The following is a 15,555-nucleotide window of genomic DNA, read 5'->3' on the forward strand; positions in this document are numbered from 1 at the left end:
CATTGGAAGCCTTGTTTAAGGTGTTATGAATGAATCACTGCTATTGTTTCAGAGTTGTTGTTAATAAAACTACTGTCTTGCATTCTATTTTTGCTCATCTAGATATCTTGTCTATAGGATCCTAAATTAATGAAATCTGCTTATTTAATTACGTGCATTTGTTCTTTACTTGTGGAGGTTAATATGAGCCCTTATTTGTTCCTTACATGATAGTCCTATTTGAATTTTGTTTGTCGCCTACATTTTCTCATTTTAAGCAACATAGGTCAGTCTATAACCACCCTAAATAAAGGTCTTAAATACCTCCAGCACCATAGGTACGGGATGGGTAGTGCACGCATAAGGCACGAGTTAGAAGCTACTAGAACGCTTAGGTAAAAACTGAAAGATAGTAATTGAGTAGTAAAGGAAATGATAGCCCATGCGCTAGTGCTATGAGTAAAACCCCAACTTGAGGGAGTTTCAAACCATTGCATGGAATGATCCTATAGGTTAAAAAATCTAGGACCACCCCCTATACTCATGTGTAAAAATAAGTTGAATATTGTATTTGTCTAATTTGTTTTCTCCCCTTTTAATACTAATTCGCTTAATTTAAGTTCGGCCGGGACCCACCGTTATGGACCTCGAGGGGTGCCTAATACATTTCCCTCAAGGTAATTTCGAGCCCTTACCCGATCTCTGGTAATACAAACTAGTTTCATGAGTTAACTTCTCTAGGTGCCCTAACACACCATAATCCGTTAGGTGGTGACTCTTCAAATCCCTTACCCCTCCCAAAAGGAAGATGGTTGTCTCAAAAATGTCGAAACCCAATTTTGCGAGAAAAAGGGGGCGCGACAACATGGCGACTCTGCTGGGATATCTTTAGGCTCTTACCATAACGAACTTGTCTATGAATTAGTCTTTAAAGCATGTCTTTAATACTTGCACACCCCTTCCCATACTATGCGAATTTATTTGTCTATCCCTATTCGTTTATGATCTCCCTCCCCTGCTTTATCACTTTTACTATGGAAACTGACTTATCTCCTTGTTTTTCTTTTCTTAAATGTCTTTACAATTATTAAATATCGCATTTCATCGTTATTCGTCATGCAAGTACTTGACAACGTGTTGTTTTCTTTTTGCATAACTCAATGCTCAATGTATGAATTAATAAACTTTCCTGGCAATGTGCTTAGAATTCTGCCCACGTATGATTAATAGATATCCTGCCTATAGAAAATAAAAAATCAGTTTCAACTTAGATACCATGCCTATAGGAATAAAAGGAATCGGTTTCAAAACCTAGAAATCATGTCTATAGGATTTAAACCAATAGATGTCATGCCTATAAGGTGAAATCGGTTTGTGAACTTAGGAACCATGCTTATAGAGTTTTAAACCGGTGTTACACTTAGAAATCATGTCTATAGGAGTTAAACTAATTCTACAACTTAGAAAGAATGCCTATAGGATTCTAAAGAGATAAAACCTATCTTCACGAGTTAAAATCAATAATTTGCTTAGAAATCATGTTACAAGTCTATAATTAACAGTTGTAGATACTATACCTATAGGATTCTATTAATCACCTAGGCAAATCTGTAGGGTTATTAATGATTCCAGAGTCTAAAACTATGATGTCTTACTGCCTGAAAATGCCCATATTCAAGGCTTAATAAAATTAGTAAGCAAATTGATAGCTCCCGATGCCCGCCTTAATAAAATTGATGTCTTGCATTCTGTTTCTGCTCATCTAGATATATTGTCTATAGGATCCTAAATTAATGAAATCTTCTGATTTAACTGCGTGAATTTGTTGTCTACTTGTGGAGGTTAATATGAGCCCTTATTTTCTCCTTACATGATAGTCCTATTTGAATTTGTTTGTCGCCTAGCTTTTCTCATTTTAAGCAACATAGGTCAGTCTAGAACCACCCTAAATAGAGGTCCTAATTACCTCTAGGACCATAGGTATGGGACGGGTAGTGCACGCATAAGGCACGAGTTAGAAGCTACTAGAACGCTTAGGTAACAACTGAAAGATAGTAATTGGGTAATAAAGGAAATGATATCCCATGCGCTAATGCTATGAGTATAACCCCGACTTGAGGGAGTTGCAAAGAATTGCATGGAATGATCCTATAGGTTAAAAAATCTAGGACCACCCCCTATACTCCTGTGTAAAAATAAGTTGAATATTGTATCTGTCTAATTTGTTTTCTCCCCTTTTAAGACCAATTCGCTTAATTTAAGTTCGGTCAGGACCCACCGTTGTGGACCTCGAGGGGTGCCTAACATCTTCCCCTCAAGATAATTTCTAACCCTTACCCGATCTCTGGTAATGTAAACTAATTTCATGAGTTAACTGCTCTAGGTTCCCTAACACACCTTAATTCGTTAGGTAGCGACTTTTCAAATCCCTTACCCCGTACCAAAAGGAAGGGAGTTGTCTCAAAAATGCCGAAACCCGATTCTACGAGAAAAAGGGGCCCTGACATTCTCTACCGATCGTGAGTACTTTGGGTGTCATAATTCTCTCTCCAGCAACTACCACAATTTACTAGACATATTCTCTTGAACTACGCTAGCTGACGCTAATTCATCGCTCATTACGATTACACCAAGGTTTTGTTATCTCCAATCCCGCCTTTAAACTCCATATTAATCTCTCACATACGTTAGGAGTGGTGTTGTTCAACAACTACCTAAGTGTGTACTCTCTCTCGACCAATATATACACTAAATAGGCACAGTCAATTGATGACCATTCAATCAACAACAATAAGTGTGTAGTTGAACAAGTAGATAAATCTAACGACAAAATTACATAAAAACAAAACAAGAATTTGTCCTACAAAAGGTTCCATCAAAACCCTAGATAACAAATTAGCTATTCATAATAGTATGTAAACCTACAATAATAAAATTTATAACCAATATTGAAAATAGGAAGAAGTAAGTGAAAAACTCATCGAAAAATTCTGCGCCTTACTCCTAGTGTGTTCTTGTCTCCTTAGCCGAATCCCCTCTAAAAAATGTCCTCCTTGGTAGAGTCTTCTCTAAAAAATGGCTCTCCTCCTCTCAAACATGTTTAGGGAGTATTTATAGGCTAGGGTTTAAGTCCTCGAGTCCAAATTCGGGTTGGAGTCTTTTAAGTAAAAATAGCACGGTATAGCCAGTTTTCGGACTGGTCATTCAAAAATTGCCAGCATTTACGAAGTCATTGAAAAATAGCCGCTATTTTACTGCAACAGAGACCGGTACAGCATAATACACTGGAGTTCGGTGCACCTGTGTATGAACTCCAGCATATTATGCTGGACCGGTATACTTTGCTGACTCCAGTATAATATACTGGAGACTGAAGCACCGGTGTTCCAAACTCTAGTATATTATACTGGACAATTATACTTGCTGGAACTTCAGTATATTATGCTGGAGTTCTAGTGTTCTTATGCTGGAACTCCATCATATTATACTGGAGTTCAAGCATACTTATGTTGGAACTCCAGTATAATATACTGGCGTATTTTTTGAGTTTTGAACAGTGTTTTTGTTCAGATTTATCTTTAAATGAAAAGTGGCTAAATTTCGATTACTTTTGAAACTGGGCTATTTTTGAACGGCCAGTTGTAAATCTGGCTATTTTTGAATTTTTCTCGTCTTTTAACCCATAATTTTTAATTATCGGGCTATAGACCTCGCGAGGCCAGGCTTATAGCCTGGTGAGCCTTGCTACAGACCTCGCAAGGCCATGCTTATAGCGCGGTCATCCTGGCTACAAAGCGGGCTACTCCTGGCATGTATCATGGTCAAGCTAGTTATAGAGCTGGCTTTACTTGGTTTGTACACGGTAAGGCAACTATAGAGGTAGCTTTATTTGGTATGTAGTATTAGGGCTGTGCACGGATCGGATTGGATCGGATTTAGCCTATTTCGGATTCGAATTTCGGATTTCGAATTCTGAAAAGGGCAATCCGAATCCGATCCGAATTAACATTGGATTGGATCGGATTTTAAACTTTGGATCGGATAATTTTTCAGATTATCGGATCGGATTGTCACAAAATTTTTCAACAATTTAAAGTTCATTCGGTGTCTCTATCTCATCTTCCATCTACCAAAACAAACAAAAAAAATCAAAATAAAATCAAAAGTTGAAGAATAGAACATGAAATAGACATAAAAGAAAGAAGAGAAGAGAAGAGAGGCGGAAGAAAGAGACATAAAATCAAAGTAAAATCGGAAGTTTGAGTCATTGAGACTCTTTTAGTCTTCACTGAAGAGAAGAGAGGTGCAAGAGAGGCGGAAAAATCTAAGTGAGTGAGGGGTGTGTGAAAAATGAATAAGCATAACCCTAAAATTTTAGTGTGTATTTATATAGGTACATATAATTTCGGATATCGGATCGGATCGGATTAAAATCATACCAATCTGAATCCAATCCGAAAATCCGAAATTTCATAAAACACAATCTGTATCCAATCCGAAAATCCGAAATTTGAAATCCGAAAATCCGAAATAGAGTGGATCGGATCGGATTTCGGATATCCGATCCAAATGCACAGCCCTATGTAGTATAGTTTGAGTACTTGATGCTTTTGTGCTCTTTTCTTGCATTTTTGTCCTCTTTTTGTGCAACTTTCATTCGTTTTTGTCTTTCGATACTCTTGCACATAAAACAACATAATTTAGCTAAAATGTTGCACAATTAACCACTAAACTAACAACATGTAAGACGAGTAATGTACTAAAAATATAGCATTTTGGCCACACATCAAAAAGTCTTAACAGTGGTTGAGAATTGATTTTCAACAAGGTGTAGGAACTCAGTTAAAACAACATACACATTAACTTTTTACCTCAAAATTAAAATCCAAGTCATTCTTGAATAGTCATCAATAAGAGTAAGAAAATACTTGAACCCATTGTAAGTACAAACTCTATATGGACTCCACACATCCATGTGTACAAGTTCAAAGATACAATTATACTTGGAAGTACTAATAGGAAAAAGTAACCTATGTTGTTTGTCTAGTGGACATACATGACAATGACAAGTAGAAATATAGGACAATTGTTTATTTAGAGTAGGAATCTTTTGTAAGACTAAAAGAGGTGCATGACCCAGCCTTTGATGCCATAATGCACTTGAATTTGATTGAACTGAAGCAGACACACAATTAGAAGTAGAAGTAGTAATAAGTGTTGATGGATTGAGGATGTAAAGACCACCCTTAAACTTACCAATCCCCTTCACCATACAACTGAAGAGGTCCTGAAAGACACAAAAATCATGATAGAAATGGACTGAGTTATTCAACTCTTTTGTGTATCTAGAAACAAAGAGTTGATTAAAATAGAATTCAGGGACATAAAGAACTTCTGAATTATGAAAAGTACATTGTCTAATATGGGTAACTTTAATACTATTTCCATAAGGTAAATGCACAAAGGGTGATTTAAGTTCAGGTACAGGATATACTGATGATAGTAGATGCAAGGCTGAAACAATGTGATTGGAAGCCCTAGTGTCAATAATCTAAGGACTTTGGTTAGTGGCAAGGTTACCTGCCATGTTGACTAAGGCATCATGACCCTTCTTCTTGTTTAACAACTTGAGAATTTGTTGGTATTGTTCAGTAGTGAAAGGCTGAACAGTTGGAACAATATTCCTATACATACCAGGATGAACTTCCTCCCCAACAGTCACGTTATGTGCCACAACTGCTGGTTGTTCATATTCCACTCTTCTCTTTTTGGTGAACTTGAATCCAGGTGGATATCCAATCAATTTAAAGCAACCTTCCCTCGTATGACCCTTCATTTTGCAGTAGTCACAGTACAACCCATCATTTCTCTTAGGCCTTATGTTGAAGGCATTAGCAGAGGCTAGTGCAGTATGATCCATATCCACAGGAGAATTTCCTAAAATACCACCATGTGTTGCCATACCACTACTCTTCCTCTGACTTTCTTCCTGAATAATCATGGAGTAGGCTTGATCAAGTGAGGGTATTGGATACATCATGGGAATTTGACTCCTTTGGTGCATGAATGCCGTTTAATCCTATTAGAAATTTCATAAGTTTTTGTTGGTGTAAAATTCAACAAATGGTCCTGACCTCTCACAATCACAAGATTCCGGAATTGGTGACTCAAATTCACTCCATAAGTCATTCAGATTTGAGAAGTATACTGATACACTAGAAACTCCTTGTACTAATGAGCTAATCTCCATCATGTGATAGATTTTGGTTGCATTTACCTTATCAAATCTAGTCCTCAACAAATTCCAAACCTTTTGTGCGTTTGAAGAGAAGACAATCCCCTTTCTAAGCTCCTTCGCTACCGAGGTCATGATCCACGATTGAACAATCGCATTGCACCGGTCCCACTGATGCAATTGGAATACATCCTTTTCGTACAAATCTCTGGTGCATGTTCCATCAATAAACCCTAATTTATTCTTCCTAAGGAGTGACGTCTTCATAGATCGACTCCATTCCGAATAATTTTCAGTTTTGATGAGAAATTTTGGGACAATTTGCAAGTCAGGTATGTCGGAAGGATGTACATATAGTGGATCGTTGCAATCGATGTGCTGACTGTTCATAAGTGAGAATCCTGTTGTAGTTTCGACTGTATCGTTTGCCATTACAGACCATTTTTGAAGATTTGAGATAAAAAAATTGATATTGAGAGAAGATGAAGAATTGAGAAGAAATTCAACATAAAACTAAGGGAAATCGAAGAAGAGAAGAAGGACATTAGAAGATCGAAATAGTCCAGAAGCTCGTCACTTAGAATCTCCGAGCACCGCAGCTCTGATACCATGTTAAAACCAACCCTAGGTCTGCCATTAGAGAACTTTGAGCTATACAAGAGAAACTATGGTGAGCAACAATGAAGAAGTTTCTAGAGAGAGAAAGGCAAAATCTCATTAATTGGAATATAGAAGAATCTGTACAAATAAGAGTATATCTAAACTAATATATCTCACTAACTAATAGCTGCCAGCTAACTAATACACACACGTGCTAACTAACTAGATGAGCTATCTAGAAGAGTACACCTTAAACAACTAACTGTACAACAACATTAATTACTTACCTCTATAGATTCCTTATGCCTATGTTTGGGTTCAATACTTCAATGGTGCATTTGGAATATAAACGATAACTACCATATATTGGACCACCAAAGACTAGTATTTGTGGCAACTTTGTCATTGTAGCCATAAGAGTTGCAATTGAAAAGATAAAGATAATTTGTGGCGACTATATTCGCCACTAAAGGTCAGATGGGTCGCCATTAAAAGGTTGAATAAGTTACTGGTACAACAGACGACCTACCGTACGGGAATTTTTCTGATCGCATAATTGTTCTCTTCTGCAGCAACCAACCACTAAATATTAACTAAGTCGCTACTAAAAGCCAAACGCCTTATTATAATTCCTTTGCGCCCTACCTAAAATTTATTATTTTATACTTTTTGGTCGTATGATTGTGCACTTTCTAGCAATGTTCGTCGCTACTAAATGTTGACTAGGTCCCCAGTAAAGTTAATATTTTTATTATGTAAAATCTATTATTTTTATTATGATGGTCGCGTAAGTATTTACCTTTTTTAACAATTACAGTCGCCATTAAAAGTCAACTAGTTCGCCAATAAAGTCAACTAATTTACCAATAAAAGTCAAATAGGTCCCAATAAAGTCATTATTCATTGTCAACCTATTGAAAATCTATTTTTTTGAAGTCTTTGGTCGCGTATTTCTTTACTTTTTGTAGCAACTTTAATCGTCATCAATGTGTATTTTCATTGGCGACACTCAGAAGTTATCACAAAAATATTCAGTTTCTGTAAAATACTAAAGTTGCCACTAGAAATATGAAGGTGACTTTCTGAGTTCTTGTAGCAACTTTTTGGGTTACACTTACGATTACTGTTTATTCGGTGAATATAATCATATGAGACAAGGAAGAATGGGCAAATGAAATATAAGGAATTTTACAACTTTTTATAAGAACGCTATAAATGCCCCCACACAATAATGTAAATATTGCTTACATAGCTTTATTAACTTTAATTGCCTAAAAATTACATGAATAAATACTGAATTTTCACCATTGATTGATTCCTTATTCTTATGTTTGGGTTCAATACTTCAATTGCCCATTTGAATATGAATGATAACCACATATATTGGACCACCAACGAGCTGGCAGCTTATTCATTAATATTTTAAATAGTAATAATTGTATTCATGTAGAAGTTGTATGCACGTGTCAACAAAATTTTCGCTTAATATCTGTAGTTAATCATTGAAAAAAATTATTATTTTATATTACAAGTAAATTATTTTTATTATGGTAATCTCCAAACTCTAGCAAAAAGAAAGCAAAGGAAGGAGAATGAAGAAAGAACATTTTTCAATTAAAAGAAGGGGGAAAAATACAACCATTACAAGCTCATTTATTTTATTATATAGTATTTTATTTTAAATATCCAGATTTCATACATTAAGGCTTTGGTGACAACAACAACGTTGAGATATGTCACACGCTCCATTTGAAAAACCTTGGCCTTTGCATTCAAAGTTAGTAATCTTGAGAAAAGAAGTTAGTAATTTATTAGGGGGAAAACTGTTAGATTCTTTTCTATTTACAAAAGGAAGGATATTTAAGCATTTTGAGATTAGTACTATCTTGAGGAAAGGTTAGTCATTTATCAGGGAAAAAGTTGCTAGAATCATTTTTGTACATGAAGAATGGCATTTAAGAATTTTAATTGATTATAAAATTATTTAACCAATTTTGTAATATCTCCTTTTTAATTGATTATAAAATTATTTAATCAATTTTGTAATATCTCGACCTCTTATTTTGATTTTTTGAGTGCTTAATCGTGTTTTGAACATGTCATGAAGCTGCTATAACTGTTATTCGTAGTGCAGTAGATTGAAACGCTGAGATTTTTTTATTTTGAATTATCTCGTCTTGTGCTCCCACATTAACCAATTTTCACCGATGTTGGATTCGTTTCAAATTGAATGAAATTCAAGTTGCTCACTAAACATAATTCCAATGCCAATTCAGGTGCCATGAGTTCAGCACCTACATTTGAACAATGTTCAAATTATAATCAAGAAATTAACTATGTATATCATTTGAGGTGTATTCTAGGCCATCCTTTTCGGGGCCCCCAAATATATTAGGCCCAACGCTTGGGCTAATGACGAGATATTTAGATATTTTACCGATAGATCTTTAATTTTTAATTTTATTGATTTCTGCATAATCTTACTATTTCATATTTTGAGTAACAATGTAATTTTATGGATGATGATAGGCTATAATTGTGTATTTTAGTCGCTTATTACACTCTAATGTACTGCACTTTAATTGAGTTTGAGCTTTAATCGCTAGTGTTTTGCACTAATTGTGTATTTTATGCCTTGTATGAGTGATTCCGAGCTATGTAGATATTATAGAATGAATTCAAGTGATTTGGAGCTTTGAAGTCTGAGTAAAAGGACAAAGAATCAAGTCGGGATCGTGTTCGGGGATCAATGGATGATAGTTAAGAACGAAACAGAGAATCGAATGGGCATACGACGTATTGTCTAGTAAATGCACATAACTTTTCTCTCTGAACTCCGTTTGGGCTTCACAATATATCGTCGGAAAGCTATTTGAAAGGGCTACAACTTTCATGTTTTGCGTTTTTGCGAATTCCCACTACTACGGCACATGGTGCGGCGCAGGGCGCGCCACGCCTGTGGAAAATTCCTGCAGCCTGTCAGAATCAGCTCTCTGAACTTCCCCACAAGCACATCGTTTGGCGCGTTGCCCCATGCAGCACGCCTATGCAAATTTTACAGAGCCAGAGTCCTATTTCGCGCAGGAAAAGGTGTTTCGTTTGGGCCCGACCGTATTTGGTATAAATACATGTAAAAACGCTATTTTGAGCATGGGGATATACTTTTGACATAATTTAAACCTAAAGAGGCTAAGGAGATCGGGGATTCGACCTAAGGAGGCAAAAACACACTAGGAGCAAGGCGGAGAATTCTTCTACGAGTTTTTCTCTTCCTTCTTCCTATTTTCATTATTGGTTATAAATTCTAATATTGTAGTTATGCATACTATTATGAATAGCTAATTTGTTATCTAGGGTTTTGATGGAACCTCTTGAAGGATGATTTTCCTGTTACGTTAATATAAATTTGTTGTAACTTTTCTCTATTTGTTCAACTACGTTATTATTGTGGATGGTTGAAGATCTCTCAATCGACTGTGCCTATTTAGTGTGTATTACTCGGGAGAGAGTGCATATTTAGGTAGTTGTTGAAAAACATCACTCCTAACGTATATGAGGGATCAATACGGACGGTTTAAAGGTGGGATTAGGGATAACGAAACCTTGGGTACGATTCGAGTGAGCCGTACTTAATTCCAGCTAGCATAATCTGGGAGAATATGTCTAGTATATTATGGTAATTACTCGGGAGAGAGTTACGACAGTCAGAGCGCTTATGATCGGTAGAGAATACTTAGGTGAATTTATAGAAAATGTAGCGGGAAGGATTCCGACAATTGGGAAAATCATAACTCTAGACCTCTTTAATCTTGTCTCTAACCCTTAGTATCTTTAGTTGTTAATTTGATATTTTAATTTATTAGTTAATTAGTTAAACATGAGAATGTTAATATCTACAAGTTATGAATTATTCAAGCTTGTCTTCTTGGTAATAGTGAACAGCCAAGCCTTAGTTCTCTGTGGGATTCGACTCCGGACTTGTAAATCAGATTATATTTGCAACGATCGCTTAATACTTTTTATAAGGCATAGTTGGGCGTGATCAAATTTTGGCCCATGGAACTAACGATGTAGCTGTAGGTGTACATATTGCCTGGTTTCAAGTTTGAATTTTTATTTTTGTTTTTTTTATTTGATTTTTTATTTATTTTTAATTTTTTATTATTGATCTGAAAGATATGGCATCTTGGAATTATGAGAGTTTTGATGTTAGTAATTCTACTTTTGATCCTCCTTATGCATATTGTGGAGGAAACCACTCAGGGCAAAATTATCAAAATATTTTCAAGAGCGAGTTATGTGCACCAACTCAATCTTATGTGTGGAATGTGTGTGATATGTGTGGTGGTCAAAATGGTCACTTTCATGGTTGTGCTTATATTTCTTATCTTCCCCCAACCCCTTGCTTCGATGGTTCTTATTTTTCTTGTGAAGTTAATAGGAACAAAGAACACAGGGATGATGACCTGAAAAAGATCGAGGATATACTAACGTGCCTTGTGGAACAATATAATGAGATACAACTGCGGGTACAAAGGCAAGATGCAATTTTTCACAACTTGGAGGCTCAAGTGAGTCACCTAGTTGAAGCTTTTAATGCTCAATGTGTCAATATTATGGATAGTAGCCAGGAGCAGTTTGTATTAGAGATGGAAACTGAGGTGCCAATGGAGGGGTCCAAAGTAGAACCCCAACACCCTAACCAGTTAGAATTTGAGGATGTTGATGTTGAAGAAGTAATACTAGAGTCAACCAGGGACGTTGAAGATACAAATTTAGTTGACTCTAGTGTGATTGGTGTTGAGGAGGTTAAAAATCTTGACGTTCATGTATTTGAGCGTGTTGGACCTCATTCCAAACACTTCTCTACATTATGTTCAGATGGTGAAATGGAAATTGAGCCATATGAGCCAATGCAATAATCAAAGGAAGAGGTAGATGAGCCCCATATTCTGAAATTTCCAAGGCCTTCTAGGCAAAGTGACATTCCTCGATTAAAGCCAGAAAGTTCATAAAGTATCATTTAATTTTTAGCTTGCAACAATTTGTATCGCCCCAAGAGCATGATCATAGAGAAGAATCAAAACTTGGGGTCCAATTCATAAGTTCAAAGTGGAGGCAGAAAGTGATTTGCGTTGTGCCACGACGTTAAATCAAGCGCTTGTTGGGAGGCAATCCAGCTTTACTGCTTTCTTTTATTTTTTTATTATGTTTGTATTGTTGATTTTTTATTTTTCAGGAGCATGGAAAGCAAAGCTATTGGAAGGATGCAATAACAAACCAGATGGTTGGAACTAAGCATGAGGTACCCGCACAAACGACCAAGCCTGGAACAAGTCTGAGTACCCCATGAACTGCTAGTGCTTCATTCTTTGGTCTACCAGGGAGTTTCTTTTACCCTCTTATTAGTGTGGTGTGCATTGGGGACAATGCACTTTTTTAAGTATGGGGTGAGGAGATTATCTGGGTGACTTTCTATGCTATTTTAGTTGTGTTAGTTTAATTGAATATTCTTTTTTATTTTTTAGAAAAACGAAGAAACAAACTAGACTTTTCCCGATGATGGATATCCTAGACAATTTTCCTGAGGGATTTAATTCTAAAGAAAAAAATGACAAACAGATTTTCTTTATAGGTAGTGTAGTAATTCTCTCTTGTTTTTTTCTTGACTTTGCCTTGAGAATAGTGAGTACTTTGGCTGTGACGTTTAGGCTCAGTTTTTGACAGTGACGCTTTGGATATGACGCTTAGGCTCAGTTTTTGACTCTTGTAGAAGTACCTTAAATTGTATGATTTTAAATTTGCTTAACTGCTTTGGCTATAGTGTCTTGATAAATCCAATCCTGAGTGAATTATGTGTCATGTATGTGTAAGGCTTTGTGTTGTTCTATGCATTGCATTTGATGTCTAGAACGGGGTGTGTGCAAAGAGAAATAGTAGTTTTGTTAAATCTTGGAAGTGATATAGGCATTTCTTTGTTGAGTCAGATATCTATATTTTACCCGCCTAATTGTTATGTACCGTAGTTAACCCCTTTGAGCCTGTAATCCTGTTTCTTTGGCAACCACAATACAAGCTTTACCCAATTATTTGAATTAACCATCTATTTGAACCTTTTCATCTCTCATGAGCACTTGAATTATTATGAAATTTGTAAAAGTTAAAGTGTGGGGTGGGGTGGTTGGTTTGGCTTTTGAGTGGAACTAATGAAATAAGAAGAAAAGTGCACTGTTTTGAAAAAGTAAAAGTCACTTGAATTGAAAAAAAATAGTTGTATTGCTAAGAAATATTCCTTGATAAGTGGTGACTCTTGATGTAATTGTACTTAAAAAGGTATGGAGTAATATACATTGATGTGAAGGTGGAGTTTTGGTTTGACATAAATGTGGTGTTTTAAATGTTAAAATGTATGTATTAAAGTGCTTAGGGAGGTATAGTCACTCTTATCTCTAAATATATCATACCCGTCCTTCAGCCTCCATTACAACCAAATAAAGTCCTACTTGATCCTAGACTGAATGAGTTCGATTAGTAGAGTAGTACACTACAGGCAAGCCTATGGTGCATCTTTTGTGGCATATAAATATTATTTCTGAGAGTGAGTGAATTCTTTCTATCTTGAGTTCCTAATTGTTCTTAACTTTTATGGTGTGTGGAACTACTCTCTTTTGTTGTGTGAAGGCACTTGATTCATGAAGGAAAGACAATATTGCGAACCTCTATGTTAGAGTAAGTGAGAAAATTGTGAATAATGTGCGGTACTTGTGAGTCGATTCTTGAGGTGAAGATGTTACGCTTTTGTGCTTAGTCTATTTTAAATATTCTTGGTGTGATGAGTTAGGAGGATTGTTTAAAAAGGTCGTGTCTATATAAAGTGTAATTTGATTGCTCGAGGATGAGCAACGATTTAAGTGTGGGGTGTTGATGATAAGCGTTAATTGCGTATTTTAGTCCCTTATTACACTCTATTGTACTGCACTTTAATTGAGTTTGAGCTTTAATCACTAGTGTTTTGCACTAATTGTGTATTTTATGCCCTGTAAGAGTGATTTCGAGCTATGTAGATATTATGAAATGAATTCAAGTGATGTGGAGCTTTGAAGTCTAAGTAAAAGACCAAGGAATCAAGCTGGGATCGTGTTTGGGGATTAATGGATGATAGTTAAGAACAAAACGGAGAATCGAGCGGGCATATGGCGCATTGTCTAGTAAAATGCACATAAATGTTTGCTTAAAACTCCGTTTGGGCTTCACAATATATCGTCGGAAAGCTATTTGAAAGGGATACAACTTTCATGTTTTGCATTTTTGCGAATTCCCACTACCGCGGCGCATGGTAAGGCGTAGGGCGCGCCGTGCCTATGGGAAATTCCTGCAGCCTGTCAGAATCAGCTCTTTGAACTTCCCCACAAGCACACCGCGTGGCGCGTCGCCCCATGCGGGGTGCCTGTGCAAATTTTACAGAGCCAGAGTCCTATTTCACGCAAGAAAAGGTATTTCGACTGGGCCTGACCCTATTTGGTATAAATATATGTAAAAACGTTATTTTGAGCACGAGGATATACTTTTGACATAATTTATACCTAAGGAGTCTAAGGAGACCGGGGATTCGACCTAAGGAGGCAAGAATACACTAGGAGCAAGGCGGAGAATTCTTCTACGAGTTTTTCATTTCCTTCTTCCTATTTTCATTATTGGTTATGAATTCTAGTATTGTAGTTATGCATACTATTATGAATAGCTAATTTGTTATCTGGGATTTTGATGGAACCTCTTGAAGGATGATTTTCTTGTTATGTTAATATATGATTTGACGTAGTTTTTCTCTATTTGTTCAACTACGTTATTATTATGGTTGGTTGAAGATCTCTCAATCGATTGTGACTATTTAGTGTGTATTACTCGGGAGAGAGTGCATATTTAGGTAGTTGTTGAACAACATCACTCTTAACGTATATGATCATACGGAGGGTTTAAAGGTGGGATTAGGGATAACAAAATCTTGGGTGCGATCCGAGTGAGACATACTTAATTCCAGCTAGCGTAATTGGGGAGAATAGGTCTAGTAAATTGTGGTTATTACTCGGGAGAGAGTTACGACAGTCAGAACGCTCATGATCAGTAGAGAATACTTAGGCGAATTTATAAAAAACGTAGCGGGAAGGATTCCGACAATTGGGAAAATCATAACTTTAGACCTCCTTAATCTTGTCTCTAACCTTTAGTATATTTAGTTGTTAATTTACTATTTTAATTTGTTAGTTAATTAGTTAAATATGCGAATGTTAATATCTACAAGTTAGGAATTATTCAAGCTTGTCTTCTTGGTGATAGTGAACAGCCAAGCTTTAGTTCTCTGTGGGATTCGACTCCGGACTTGTAAATCGGATTATATTTGCAACGACCGCTTAGTCCTTTTTATAAGGCATAGTTGGGTGTGATCAATGGATTATGAAGTAGTGTATTCTTCAAATGGGTAAGTTTCATTAAGTCTTAATTTTATATTAAATACAATTAATATTGCAGTGTAATGTCTAATTTCATAAAATTCAAATAATATGAGACGACAAAAGTAATCAATATGATTTGTTTGTCAAATATACATTTAGGGATGGCAATTAGGGCGGGGCGGGGCAAGCCTTGACCCACTAAAATTTTGACCCGCCTTGCCTTATTTAGTTTTTTTTTTTAAAATTTTGCCCTGCCCCACCCTGTTTAGACTCTCTTTTGTTTTTTTCTTT

The 15,555-nt window shown here is 36.1% G+C and overlaps 1 protein-coding gene across 1 annotated transcript; it reads right to left on the reverse strand.

Moving 5' to 3' along the window:
• Positions 1-6,070: 6,070 nt before the first annotated feature.
• On the reverse strand, positions 6,071-6,646 carry LOC142166991 (uncharacterized). Its single transcript, XM_075227138.1, has one exon. It carries the CDS (start codon positions 6,644-6,646, stop codon positions 6,071-6,073), a length of 576 nt encoding a protein of 191 aa, XP_075083239.1.
• Between the last annotated feature and the right edge of the window lie 8,909 nt (positions 6,647-15,555).

Source organism: Nicotiana tabacum, chromosome 12 (genome assembly GCF_000715075.1).
Source record: "Nicotiana tabacum cultivar K326 chromosome 12, ASM71507v2, whole genome shotgun sequence".
Classification (NCBI taxonomy): Eukaryota; Viridiplantae; Streptophyta; class Magnoliopsida; order Solanales; family Solanaceae; genus Nicotiana; species Nicotiana tabacum.

What these genes read in the sequence shown, in the direction of transcription:
- LOC142166991 (XM_075227138.1), bottom strand. Translation starts at nt 6,646, where the DNA reads ATGGCAAACGATACAGTCGAAACTACAACAGGATTCTCACTTATGAAC.